Here is a 14,338-nt window from a genome sequence, read left to right as displayed (position 1 = left end):
TTATTATTATTAGTTTTTTAATGATTATTATTAGTATTTTTTTAATTTTTTTTTATTCTCACTTTTTGTAGTTGATGTTGTTGTTGTTCTTTAACTTTCTTATTAATGGTTTCAATTTTTTTAAATTCTTTTTATTCTATTATTATTATTATTATTTTTAAACTTCAATTTCCATTTTTTTATTATCCTTATAATTTTTTTGGTTTGTTTTAAATTTTTATTTTTTCGTTTTTTCTTTCTTTCTTTTCACTTTTTTTTCTTTTGTCTTTTCATTTCCTTTCAATTTTCTTATTCCCCCTCTCTTGAATTCCACCTGCCTACACTCACTCTCTTTAGTCACTTCTTCCCTTCCCTTCTAATACCTCTCCTCGCAAGCATCAAATAAATTTATAAGAGTAAACAGTAACTCAGCAGTCAAACAGAACAAGAAGTATCATGAGCATAAAAAAGCAAGGAAGAAAAGGAGTACAGACAATGAAAGACAGCCTAAATATTCAGGAGGACCTGGAGTCATCAGAAAAATGGCCATATAAAGAACTCAAGGAATACCTTAGACAGATGGAAAGGAACCTTAAAGATCACATTGAAAATGAATTACATAAACAGATAAAAGAAGAAGTTAAGCATCTTTATCAGGAGATAGAGATTATAAAAAAAATCAAACAATAATTCTAGAAATGAAGGAAACGATAAACCAAATTAAAAACTGAATCGAGAGTATCACTAACAGAGTGGAGCAAGTAGAAGCCAGAACATCAGATAATGAAGACAAAATATATCATCTTGAAAAGAGTCTAGCCAACTCAGATAGACTGGTAAAAAATCACGAGAAAAACATCCAAGAGATTTGGGATAACTTAAAAAAACCAAACTTACGAGTCATCGGGATAGAGGAAGGCACAGAGATTCATGCCAAGGGAATAAGTAACTTGCTGAAGGAAATAATTACAGAAAACTTTCCAGAAATAAAAAAGGAAACAGATATACAAATTGTAGATTCATACAGGACACCGAGCACACAGAATCACAGTAGACCAACGCCAAGACACATTGTTATGAAGCTATCCAATATACAGAACAAAGAGAAAATATTAAAAGCTACAAGAGAAAAGAGGCAGATTACATTTAGGGGTAAACCAATAAGGTTGACAACGGATTTTTCATCACAGACGCTGAAAGCAAGAAGATCCTGGAACAACGTATTTCAAACACTGAAAGACAATTGATGCCAACCAAGAATTCTGTATCCAGCAAAATTAAGCTTCAGATACGACAACGAAATAAAAATCTCTCATGATAAACAAAAGCTAAAAGAATTTGTAGCCAGAAAACCAGCATTGCAAAGCATCTTGAGCAAAACTCTACACGAGGAAGAAATGGAAAACAATAACCAAAACCATCAGCGGGAAGTGCCTCGGTAAAGACAGAGGACGGGGGGAAAGCTAATCATGGAGAAACAAACTAAATTAGGGAAAAAAAAGAGATAAATAATCAAACATGGCAGGAAGTACAAACCATATATCAATAGTAACTCTAAACGTTAATGGCTTAAACTCTCCAATAAAGTGACATAGGCTGGTAACATGGATTAAAAAAACAAATCCAACAATATGCTGCCTCCAGGAGACACATCTGATTGGAAAAGACATACACAGGCTCAAGGTAAAAGATTGGGAAAAAATATACCACGCACACGGTCCTCGTAAGCAAGCAGGGCGGTATAGTGATACCAGATTTCAAACTATATTACAGAGCAATAGTAATAAAAGAGCATGGTACTGGTACCAGAACAGGCGGGTGGACCAATGGTACAGAATAGAGGACACAGAGACTAATCCACAAAGCTACAACTATCTTATATTTGATAAAGGAGCTAAAAACATGCAATGGAGAAAGGATAGCATCTTCAACAAATGGTGTTGGGAAAACTGGAAATCCATATGCAACAAAATGAAACTGAATCCCCTCCTCTCGCCATGCACAAAAGTCAACTCAAAGTGGATAAAGGAGCTAGATATCAAATCAGAGACTCTCCGTCTGATAGAAGAAAAAGTTGGCTCCGATCTACAGATTGTGGGGACGGGCTCAAAATTCCTTAATAGGACACCCATAGCACAAGAGTTAATAACAAGAATCAACAAATGGGACTTTCTTAAACTGAAAAGTTTTTTCTCAGCAAGAGAAACAATAAGAGAGGTAAATAGGGAGCCTACATCCTGGGAACAAATTTTTACTCCTCACACTTCAGATAGAGCCCTAATATCCAGAGTATACAAAGAACTCAAAAAATTAGACAATAAGAAAACAAACAACCCAATCAACAAATGGGCCAAGGACATGAACAAACACTTCACAGAGGAGGACATACAATCAATCAACAAGTACATGAAAAAATGCTCACCATCTCTAGCAGTCAAGGAAATGCAAATCAAAACCACCCTAAGATACCACCTCACCCCAGTAAGATTGGCAGCCATGATGAAGTCAAACAACAACAAGTGCTGGAGAGGATGTGGGGAAAAGGGTACTCTTGTACACTGCTGGTGGGACTGCAAACGGGTGCGGCCAATTTGGAAAGCAGTATGGAGATTCCTGGGAAAGCTGGGAATGGAACCACCATTTGACCCAGCTATTGCCCTTCTCGGACTATTTCCTGAAAACCTTAAAAGAGCACACTACAGGGATACTGCCACATCGATGTTCATAGCAGCACAATTCACAATTGCTATACTGTGGAATCAACCCAGATGTCCTTCAATAGATGAATGGATAAAAAAAAAATGTGGCATTTATACACCATGGAGTATTACGCAGCACTAAAAAATGACAAAATCACCGAATTTGCAGGGAAATGGATGGCACTAGAGCAGATTATGCTTAGTGAAGCTAGCCAATCCCTAAAAAACAAATACCAAATGTCTTCTTTGATATAATGAGAGCAACTAAGAACAGAACAGGGAGGAAGAGCAGGAAGAAAAGATTAACATTAAACAGAGACATGAGGCGGGAGGGAAAGGGAGAAAAAAAGGGAAATCACATGGAAATGGAGGGAGACCCTCATTGTTATACAAAATTACATATAAGAGGTTATGAGGGGAATGGGATAACAAACATGGAGGGAAATGAATTACAGTTGATGGGGTAGAGAGAGAAGATGGGAGGGGAGGGGAGGGGGGATAGTAGAGGATAGGAAAGGTAGCAGAATACAACAGTCACTAATATGGCAGTATGTAAAAATGTGATGTGTAACCGATGTGATTCTGCAATCTGTATTTGGGGTAAAAATGGGAGTTCATAACCCACTTGATTCTAATGTATGAAATATGATTTGTCAAGAGCTTTGTAATGTTGTGAACATCCAATAAAAAAAAAAAAGTTGGAGAATTTGATCACCAGATTAATCTGCACATAGAAATAATTCAAAATTCTCCACTGAACTACCACAAAGGTGCTTATCCACCTCAGCCAGAGCAGAGTCTGAATCGGTGAGACCTTTTAGCCACTTAGGGATCTAGAAGCTAAACCTGCAGGTCAGGATATGAATTTTGATAGGTTTGCCTCTGGCAAGTATGACTGATAATCTTCTGGGTTAAGAAGGAGAAAATTAAAGAATGTTAACAGCTGAAGGACCCTGGGATGGAAATCACTTCAAAACCTCAATTTAATTCAAATTAATACCAAAATTAAATGAGCATGACTTCATGCATATTAACAATGTGTTACTAATTAATATTTTCAGTATCTCAACAAAGGTACTTTTTAAAAGCAAAAATGTCCAAAACCACAACATTGCATAATAATTATTAAAATTTTATAATTATTATCAATTAAATTATAGGTTTTATTTTGACTCAAAAAGGGAAAACCCAGCAAATCTTAAGAAATATGTGGTTTTACTTCTTAGCATTTTCTTTCCTCTTATTATAGACTCTCAAAATTGTAAAATATCAAAAAATGTGGTCTTTCTTTTGAGCTCTGAGTGTAGAATGGGCCCACTCCCACAACTGAGCACAATGCCTAGGATACACATAAGTGCTCAGATAGGGTGAGGATTAACCTGCAGGTTACCAAGCAAACACCCACTCGAGCTTGACTTCTAAGCAACCCAACCATCCTTGGCCCTCAAAGCAAGGAACTCATGGAAAGGACCAGATGCACCCTTGGTTGGCTGTGCTTCTTGGAGCCAGTGACAAGTGACCTCTAGTCTGAGAAGACTGAGCCAAGGCTCTAGTCACTGAGGTGCCATGGTACAACCGTGCTCTGGTTCCCAAGAAATTCCTTCAACACCCAGAAGTTCTGAAACCAAGTCCCCCAGGGCCTGCACTGGGCCTACAACCAAGAGAACTAAAAGCCTATGCACACAAAGACCCACGCACCCATAGGTGACGGTGCCCCACCCCTTACTTCTGATGGCTGACCACCATGTGAAGGCTATACCCTTGCTTACCCCCCATCAGCTGACATGTGGGCTCTGTTTCTGGGCTGTTATGAATAATGCCACTATGAACAGGTGCACAAGTTTTGGTGTGGATTTGCATTTTCAAGAGGAACCTTGAAAACATTATGTTGAATGAAAGAAGCCAGCCCAAAGGCCATGTGTTCTGTGAGACCCTGCTCACAAGCTGCCCAGAATGGGCACCTCAGTGAGATAGGAAGTACTACGGGTTGCCAAGGTCTGGGAGAAGAGAGGAACAAGGAGGGGCTGCTGCTGGGATTTCTCCTGCAACACTGAAAACACTGAATTCTGTGAACATAGGAACAACCACTGAACCATGCATTTCATAGGGGAACACTACAGTATGAGAACCGGATCTCCATCAAGTTGTTCCTTAAAGAAAGGGGAGCCCCGGCACAGGCTGGGGGCTTATTTGTGCAGGTGCTTAGAAGAGTCCCTTCCACCAGTTACCCAGTGTGATCCAGATTACTCAACAACCTTACTATTCCAACAGAGTCACATGCCTGTGACTGCAAACCAATAAAGGAGATAAGAAGTTCTTATACTAAGACTACAAACCCATAAATCTAAAGAAAATTAAAAGTAAATCTCATCAACTACAGTAAACCCAAAACCTCCCCCCAAAAGGCTAATAATATAAAATGTCAAAACCCTTTAACAAAATATTCATTGATTCCTATGCTTAATAAGAAGCAAATGGAGTTTGAGGATATATTAAAAACAGCACTGTGAAAAGACTAGCTGTGTGGACCGTAATTCAGCCTATATAGCATGGAATTAAAACATTCCAAATTAAATATGTTTAGGAATTCCCTTTGCCAACCAGGCCCCAATTTACTATCCGTTAAACATGATCAAATGTTTAAATTATCAATGACCTATTATAATGCTAGCTAAGAACTGCATCCTAGTTCAATAGCTAATAATTCATATTCAGGCTTAGCTATATTAGTATAAATATAAATTTACGTTATTAATACAAATGTATACTAACATAAATATATAAAATATAAATTATGCTATGGATTTTTCATAGTAGTAATATAAAGTACACATTTCCATTAAATCTAAAACAATGGAATGTTTAATTAACATTCATTTCTTTGTAGAAAAATACGCATACCCTTACTCAGTATGCTTAAGTTAAAAATCATCTAACCCAGTGTTCAATTTATCACTTCCTCTCTTAAAGCCTACTAGAATGTGTGAAATGATTCTTCCATGCGATTTCTGTGGGCTTGTGACATTTACCCCCTCTATGCTAGACTTAAAACACACCGAAACCTAGCTCCAGGTGAGAGCCACGTGTCTCACAATCATCTTTAAATGGACATTTGATCAGCAGCTGAAGGATACCTTTTGCTCCACCTTCAAAAACTGGGCCAGTTCCTCCACGGTCAGGTGGTCTTTCTTATCACTGTGGCTCAGGAGCAACAAATAAAGGTCTCGTCTCAGTGACATCATTCGGTAAAAAACACAGAACTCCTCGAACGTCAGCGTTCCCTGGTTCTCATCCGTGTCGGCTTCCTGGAAAGGGAGCAGAACAAGGGGCCGAGTGAGAGCTTCAGAGTGCAACTTCAGCGCAGGAAGACGGCACCAGTGCTCCAGGACCCACACTCACGCCATGGGGTAACATGTTCTCTCCAAGCACCCTTGGAGCTCCCTCAAGCCCCACTCCCAGCAGGCCACCAAGACAGCTTCACCAATTATAAAGAATCAACCTTATATAAGCTGAACCCAGGGGTACTCAACCATTGAGCCACATCCCCAGCCCTTTTAAAAATTTTATTTAGAGACAGGGTCTTGCTGAGTTGCTTAGGGCCTCGCTAACTTGCTGAAGCTAGCTTTGAACTTGTGATCCTCCTGCCTCAGCCTCCTGAGCTGCTAGAGTTACAGGCGTGTGCCACCACACATGGCTACAAACTCATTTCTAACCACAGAAAACTTATAAATCAACAAAGAAAGCTATAAACAAAGCAAGACAAAATCCCCCACAGAAGCAATGGAATATTTTTACAAATAGGACATGAAACATACAGAAGTGAATAAATGTACTATATATTAAAACCTTAGCCCTGGGTTTAATCTACAGTGCCACAAATTAAAAGGAAGGAGAGAGAGGAGACACCGCATTTCCCTTCTTTTTGGACAATATATTACCTTCCTGTTCACTTGAAATGGACAGTCATTGCAAAACTTGGCTATTGCATATGACTTATCTGCAATGAGGCCCTTTGGAAATTAATATTCTAGTTGATTTCTCATAGCATAGCACTGTCTTTTACTGACTTAAAGTTAACAGAGCTGGCTTCTGCCCTTAGACTGAGGACCACACCCCAGCAGGATGCTTCAAGGACTTCCTCAGTGGCTCATCAACAGGGCCACATGTCTCTTAACATGGATGCACACTAGAGGGTAGGAGCTCAGCACTGCCAGACTTCATGGGAACAGACAGAGAGCTCTGGAGGGCTCAAACAAGTGCTCTCAGTACTTGGTCTTTGCTGTCATCCTCATCCTCACAGCATCCCTGAGAGGGAGGCTGAGGAGGTAGCCCTGTCCTCCCAAGGGATTTAATGGAGGGCACTTCATTAGAGTCAGGAAGAGCACTTCTAATTACTCCCTAAAAACAGCAGCAATGAAAAAGCACCTGCAGAATCAAACTGAGTGTGTGTTAAGTGCACAACGCTCTTTTTCTCTGATGAAGCAAAAAAAAACAAAATAACCCAGACCAAGCTGTGTTTGCTTCCAACCAAATGGCCCTTTGATGTACCCTAGTACATGGGTACATGGGTAAGCCCAGCGAGTGGCCACGTCGTACCTGAAACATCTGCCGGACCTTCCTTCGGGGCAGGTTGACGTTCAGCTTGTGCATCAGCTGGTGTATCTCCTCGATGTTCAACAGGCCGTCGCCATTCTTATCAGCCTCCTCGAAGGTCTGCTTCACCCACGTGCAGGAAGGTCAAAGAAAACACTCGGGTTCCCCTCAAAATAGAAACTGCTCTGTCAGCGGCTTAGCACGACCAGGTCTCAATGAAAGGGCTGGGGATGTGGCTCCATGGTGGAGATCTCTGATTCAACCCCCAATACCATAAAGAAAACAAAAAAATGCAAATGACCTGCTGTCACAGATCCTCGAGAGGACAGTCATCAGTAACGTGGAGAAAACCTGGAGGAGAGATCCCTGATGGACCCTGCAGACCGAGATACTCCCAGCACCAACAGATGACCAACCCCCACAGCAGCGGCAGAGTCAAACTGGATGATTCCAAGACCTTCTGTCATCTTATCTCATCCAAATTAAATATTAAAACTTTTCTTGCAAAAACATGATATTTCATCAATTGTAAGAGAAAAAACTACATTCTTGTTCTAATTCTGCTCTAGCATTCCATTCACATTTCCTTAAGTAAATGCCATAAACTCAAAATATTTCCACAGCTTTAATCATCATCTCTCTCTCATTGCGTGGCCAGTTTTCCTTGGTGATGCCACCTGGCTTAGGGCACAGACCTTGTGTCCTTATTAGCACATAGGCTGGAGCTGGATGGAGTTCTCCGCACAAGAGGCACAGAGATGGCCACAATGGGGACAGCCAGTGTGAAGGCTCCATATGCTGGGCAGGGACCCCTCCACCATGAACCCCCACATAGCAAACATGGGCCTGGCCTTCTCCTGTGCCCCTCATCCACCCTCACTACCTTCACAACACTGCTGGTACCAGATTTCAGCTCTCTTCTCAGTCCCAGTCCTACACCAGCCCTGGCACAGAGTCTGTCCTCCACGCTCAGGCGTGAGACCCGGTGGAGGAGGAAATGCAGCTGAGTTTAGACAGACAGGATTCTATCATATGAGCTGAGATTTGACCAGAGCCTCCCTGGGATGAGCCTTGGATGGCTTTCCATAGTGGGAAAGCAAAACAAATGGTAAAATGACCACTTCCAGTTAACTTCTAGCAGGGGGTTTAAACACAGATGCCTCACAGTTGTCGGAGAGCCTGTTACAGACAGCAGGGTGGTATGTGTGCTGAGAATACCAAGCCAAGCTTCAGAGTGTGAAAGGCGATGAAAAGAAAAGAATGAAGGCAGTGGAGAGGAACCAGAGGACCCGAGTGAGGGCAGGCAGCAAGGAACAGCAGGTGGCTGGACAATCTGACATCAAGCGATAACGCTGACAGACAGATTTCCATTTTGACTCACAGCATTAACTTGGCTCAACTCGTAAGGCAGCACACCTACATTTCTTAAATGATTCAAATCAGGGCTTTGGAAACTGAGCCACAGAAAGAGAGAACAGAAACCCTATCGCCTTCCTTCTAGAGCTTAGGGGAAACATTTCAGGCTGTGCTTTTATACCATTTTTAAGTAGATGCAGGAGCCCAGTCTTTTCAGATTTGGTTTGTCCTTGCCTGGTTCAGGGGATCATCAACTGAGTCAAGAGGAGAGTAGCCAAGAACCTAAAGGGAGAGCGGTCAGGGCCAATGGCTAGCAAGTGCCGAACTCGTTTCTCTGTGCATAGGGCCCGCTCTGTGAGCTCCACTTCTCTTCATGGTAGGCATGACACGGCTCTGCCCCCACAACATTCAGCCGGAGCACAGAGAAATCACTTACTGGGTCCTATGACCCAGTATTTTCATCCTTTAATTCTCAAATTCTTTATCAAAATTTCTCTAAGACTTCTCCACAAGAAGGCAGAGATGGCCACACCCTGAGCACAGGCTCTGCAAGGACTCAGCACCTGCCACATCTGGCCTTGGCCACTGGCTGAGGAGACCTGGGCCTGATATGGCAGAGAGAGTGGACTCAGACCAAGAAATGTGCCCTTGCGCTGTTCCCAAGCTGACCCGCCTGGAACAGCACTCGGCACCCATGGAGCCTCTGTCCCTCCATCTGCAATGTCAGAAGCACAGCTGGATGACCTCGAGATCCCTTCAACTCTACGATTCTATGGAAGGAAAATCCACTTTTTCAGCGACAGTCACACTGAATGCAACTGCAGGTATGGTGCTCCGTATCTCCTTGTAGTAAAAAGGAAACCCCGAGCACCCAGAAAACCCTGGAGCAACGATTCAGCCAAGCACTCAACCACTGCAAGAGGAGGAACAGTCATTCTGCAGAGAAACCCGGGGGTAGAGCTGGATGGAATGGATTATGTTTCCCAGAAAGAAGCCGGAGGAGACTGTGCAGAGCCAAGGGCCCCATTAGGCCAGGTGGGTGGCTGCTCCTCTCCAGGGCCCAAGCGTAAGTTTTTACAGACCATTTGATCCTGGTTACAAATGCTATGCTCAGCCACTGTCCTGTGAAAACAGCCCTATAAACAATACATATGTGAATGTGCACAGCTGGATTCCAATAAAACTATTTATAGACACTGAAGTGTGAATTTTAAACCATTTTACATTTCACAAAAATGCTCTTCTTCTTTTGCTACTGTTCAACCATTTAAGACCCATTCTTAACTTAGAAGCCCCCCCAAAATAGGTGATGGACCAGGCGCCGTGGCGCACATCTACAGTCCCAGCTACTCAACAGACAGAGGTAGGAGGATCTCAAGTTCAAGGCCAGCCTCCGCAACCTAGTGACACTCTGTCTTGAAACAAAAAAAAAAAAAAAAAATAAGTGCCAAGGATGTGGCTCTGGTACAGTGTGTGGCATTGCCCCAGGCCTGGCATGTGTGAAGCCCAGGGTTCTGTCCCCAGTGTCCCCCCCACCCACCCACACACACACACAAAGGTAATGGGTCAAAATTGCCCTGTAGTTTGAGGGAAAAGAATAAGGCTCCATTAGTCTTCAGGATGCCTGAAGCCTTCTAGGCTCAGGACCTCCATCCTGGCACCAGGGGACACGGTGGGGAAACATGGAGGAGAAGGGCCTCCCTCGGGAAGCCCCAAGGCTAGACACTACACCACAGTCACCTCCATCAGTGGGGAGGCTGACAGCTAGGACTTCCTATCTGAGTAGGAAAGCAAAAAATTGCTACTCCTGACCTCTCCAGCATAATGACTTCATCTATAAAGTGCCTACTGTGTGCCGGACAGTGTTCTGAGGATGTAGTCTACACCAGTTGGTTCCATCTCCACACGCCTGTGCCGGGTCAGCTCTGTGACACGTCACAGGGGCAAGTCACCCAGACTCCACAACACATGGCAGAGCAGGGCTGGACCCACAGCACAGCCCTGGGGTTGAGCCCCCACCCTGACGCTGCATCACTTCCGACAGACCTGAGCACCATGCAGGCTCCACACAGTGTGGCGACTGCAGAAACCACCGCTTCCTGCTGTAGATGCACGGGGCTTCCCCGTCAGCCATCTGCGCCCATCACTCACGTTATTCATTCACTGGTGAACGTTCTAGTCCTATGGGAAGTCTGACCATAAACATCCTGAATCTCTCCTCCTCAATTAGTGTAGACTGTCTAATGGAGGACATCATCCCATCATTAAGATATCAAAATCTGGGGCTGGGCTTGTGGCTCAATGGCAGAGCACTTGCCTGTCATATGTAAGGCATTGGGTTTGATCCTCAGCACCACATAAAAATAAATAAATTAAATTAAAGTATTGTGCCCATCTACAACTAAAAATTTAAAAAAAAAAGATACTAAAATCTTATCAAACTTGGACAAGTCTGAACAAGAATGGCTCCCTGTCTCAAGATAACTTTCCCTGTTTCGAGAACTGAACAATAGTTTCGTTACTGAACAATAGTTTCTACCCATTAATTTCTTCTTTCCTCTTTTCCACCCTTAACAGACACATCAACTGCCTCTAAGTCTCTCATGACATTGTTCCTTATGACATCTGGCTGTGCTTGCTGTTGGACAGTTTTCAGGCTTGAGAATCACCACCCAGCACAGTGAGAAGAGGCCCGTCCTGCAGTCATCGCAAAGGTCAGGACCTAGACTTCTCTAAGTGACCAAAGGCTCTGCAGATGTACCCTTGATGGCCTCAGAACTGTGGCTTCCCTATTCCTTGCAGAAGAACCCCAGCTGTGCTCAGGCAGCCAAGAGCCCTATGGCTTCATGTGGCTGGGAACTGAGGGGGACGGGTGGATCCCACCTCAACTCGGCCGTCCTCAGGACTCCTGGTCATCAAGGTGGCATCTGCTGAGGCTGGGTGTCCTTAAGGAATTTCAACCCAAAGAACAGATCACAGCAGACTGAGCGCAGCAGCAGATTCCCCGTGTTCCATGAAGTCTAGCAGGGCTTCACACAGCGAAGCAATGGATGCTCATTTGTTTTGCTTTGAAACAACAGTTCTATTTCATGGGAACAGGCCAACCTGTGGTAGAGTTTATCATGGTTTTAAATGATTTGAGTTTTTAGATTCTCAGATTTGATGTCTCATGACAAATACTGACAGATGGATGGAGTTGGAGAACACAATGCTAAGTGAAGTTTGCCAATCCCCAAAACCAAATGCTTTCTCTGATATAAGGAGGATGATTCATAGTGGGGTAGGGAGGGGGCGCATGGGAGGAATAGAAGAACTCAAGATAGGGCAGAGGGGTGGGAGGGAAAGAGAGGAGGCAGTGGGTAGGAAAGATGGCGGAATGAGATGGACATCATTTCCCCAAGTACATGTATGAAGACGCAAATGGTGTGAATATACTTTGTGTACAACCAGAGATAAGAAAAATCGTGCTCTCTGTGTGTAATGTGAATTGTAATGCATTCTACTGTCATATGTAACAAATTAGAATAAAAATTAAAAAAAAAAAAAAAGAGGTGTGAGAAGCACCTTTGCTTCCTGGACAGGGCTGTGCTTGCTGCTGAAGCAGCAGCAGCTCCTTCAACCAGAGCTGGCCAAGCCCACATGCTGAGGGCACAGGACCTGGGAGGGCACCATCGAAGACCCCTCATTTGGGAGAAAACATGTGCCCTTGATCACGTCCAGCCCCGTCCTCGAAGCCCGTTCTGCCTGCACCCTCCGGCGGCCCTGCAGATTCTGTTTTCACTCATTTGTTTTTGTACCAAATGTTAAAGGGTAAAGGCTTAAACGGCCAGGTGGAAGCCCAGAAAGTGAGTCCTACCTTTGCACTTCATGCACTGTGATCCCACCTGCATCTACTGTACACCGTGAACACCGATGGCTCAGTGCTCAGCCACTTGGGCCTTCATAGCTGGGGCCCCTCCTTGGGTCTGCTCAGCAACACCTTGAGCCAGGCCTGAGCAGCACCAAGCTCTCACCATGCCTGGGAAAGTGAAGCCAGACGCCTGTGACCTCAGGGGTAGCCACATCTTCTAAGGCAAAAGGGCAGAAAAGGGAGCCAAAGAGGCCAACTGACCCACTTGTCCCTTTACAGACAGGAATGTGAGGCCAGAGAGGCCATGCCACATGCCCAGCCCCCAGCCAGGAGGGGAGCTGCCTTCAGAAGACCAGGTTCATGGAGAATTAGACGTGTTCTTGTTTCTCAAGCAGTGTTGAAAGGATAAGTGTTGGAAAGTAGAAAATAACTTCCAGGCTGCGGTGTGGCTCAGTGATAAGAGTATTTGCCTGCTTTTGTGTGAGGCCCTGGACTCAATCCCCAGCACTGAGGAGGGAAGGGGGAAGAAGAGAGGAAGGACAAGTAATTTCCTCCTGAGAATCAATCAGTTCAGTTTCCAAACTGAAAGTTAAAAAGAGAAAAAAGTCAAAGAAGCTTAATGCCTGCTATATATTGGAACTCAAAAATATCTGTTAAATTAAACTAACTTGATGACCAAAAAAGATTTTCTCTAATCCAAATCATCCTACAAGTTACACGTAACCAACACTCAAAACAGGCAATAATATTTCATTAGAGGCAATATTTCATTCTCAGACTGTGAAGCCAACTTCAGTCTCTTTCAGAGAATTCTGCCCGAGTCCCTAGAGCCAAGTCTTTGTGGCTTTACATGTGCATTTTCTTGGCGGAGGGTGAGGAGGGGAGAGAAGGGTGCAGGGGGAAAGAAAGGAGAGGGGCTTCAAGCCTCACGGCCTGGAAGGAACAAAGCCAAGTCAACCAGACAACCCAGACACACATGCACAAAACTCGGAAATGAAGCCCTGGGAGGGAGGAGGGGGTGGATAGGTTCAAAGCAGGGATATACACCATTGAGCTGTCACCATGAGACCCATTCTTCCACTCGATCACAACAACAGGCGCAGTTCTAGGAGGATATTGGTCGTGGGTCCTCTGCCTCTTGGCGAGGGAATCCTCGTCACTGATGCCAGCCATCAGGTACTTGAGGCCCGTGATCCAGGTGCGGGCCTCCTCGGAGTTGGAGGTGACAAGGTCCAGGGACTCCATGTGGTTGCCATGGTAGATGGTGAAGCAGCAGCTGGGATCGAAGACCCCCTCCGCCTGCCGGTGGAATATTTCAGACTGGCGGCCCTCGGTGACTTTGTAAATGGAATCGATAAGGACTGGAGGGAAACAAGACACACCATCATATAGCAGGTGAAGTCAGTTACTGAAACAATTGAGAAATAAGAACAGCAAACTCATTTTAGAGATAAAAAAAAAAAAAAATAAGCACAAAAAAACTTCACTGCCTGCAATTTGTGGGTTTTAGTTCAGATACTGAACGCTGGCTCTGATGTCTTCTGTAGGGAAACTTCTTCAAGTAACACTTTTCTGAGATTTTTTTTTTTTTTTTTGGGGTACCAGGGATTGAACCCAGGAGGACTTACCCACTGAGCAGCACAAAGCCACATCCCCAGTGCTGTTTTGTATTTTATTTAGGCACGGGGTCTCCCTGAGCTTCTTAGGGCCTCACTAAGTTGCTGAGGATGGCTTTGAACTCATGATCCTCCTGCCTCACCTCCTGAGTCACTGGGATTATAGGTGTGTGCTACTGCACCCAACTTCTGAGAATTCTTGACAATGTCCTCCCTGAGCAGCGACTCAGGATGAATTGAAACTT

At 43.9% G+C, this 14,338-nt stretch overlaps 1 protein-coding gene across 1 annotated transcript in view; it reads right to left on the bottom strand.

Moving 5' to 3' along the window:
• The window catches only part of PLCH1 (phospholipase C eta 1), a 215,821-nt gene that overhangs the window by 65,075 nt on the left and 136,408 nt on the right, over positions 1 to 14,338 (bottom strand). Inside the window, exons 4-6 of the mRNA XM_081302587.1 lie at positions 13,595 to 13,838; positions 7,275 to 7,404; positions 5,813 to 5,983 (exon numbers count right to left, since the gene is read on the bottom strand). Of these exons, the coding sequence (XP_081158713.1) occupies positions 5,813 to 5,983; positions 7,275 to 7,404; positions 13,595 to 13,838 (545 nt within the window). The remainder of the gene's footprint in view (positions 1 to 5,812; positions 5,984 to 7,274; positions 7,405 to 13,594; positions 13,839 to 14,338) is intronic.

The sequence above is a fragment of the Spermophilus citellus genome (genome assembly GCF_964194105.1).
Source record: "Spermophilus citellus genome assembly, chromosome: 7".
Classification (NCBI taxonomy): Eukaryota; Metazoa; Chordata; class Mammalia; order Rodentia; family Sciuridae; genus Spermophilus; species Spermophilus citellus.
The sequence above is the reverse complement of the archived record's forward strand: the minus strand, read 5'-3'. Positions and strand labels throughout refer to the sequence as shown.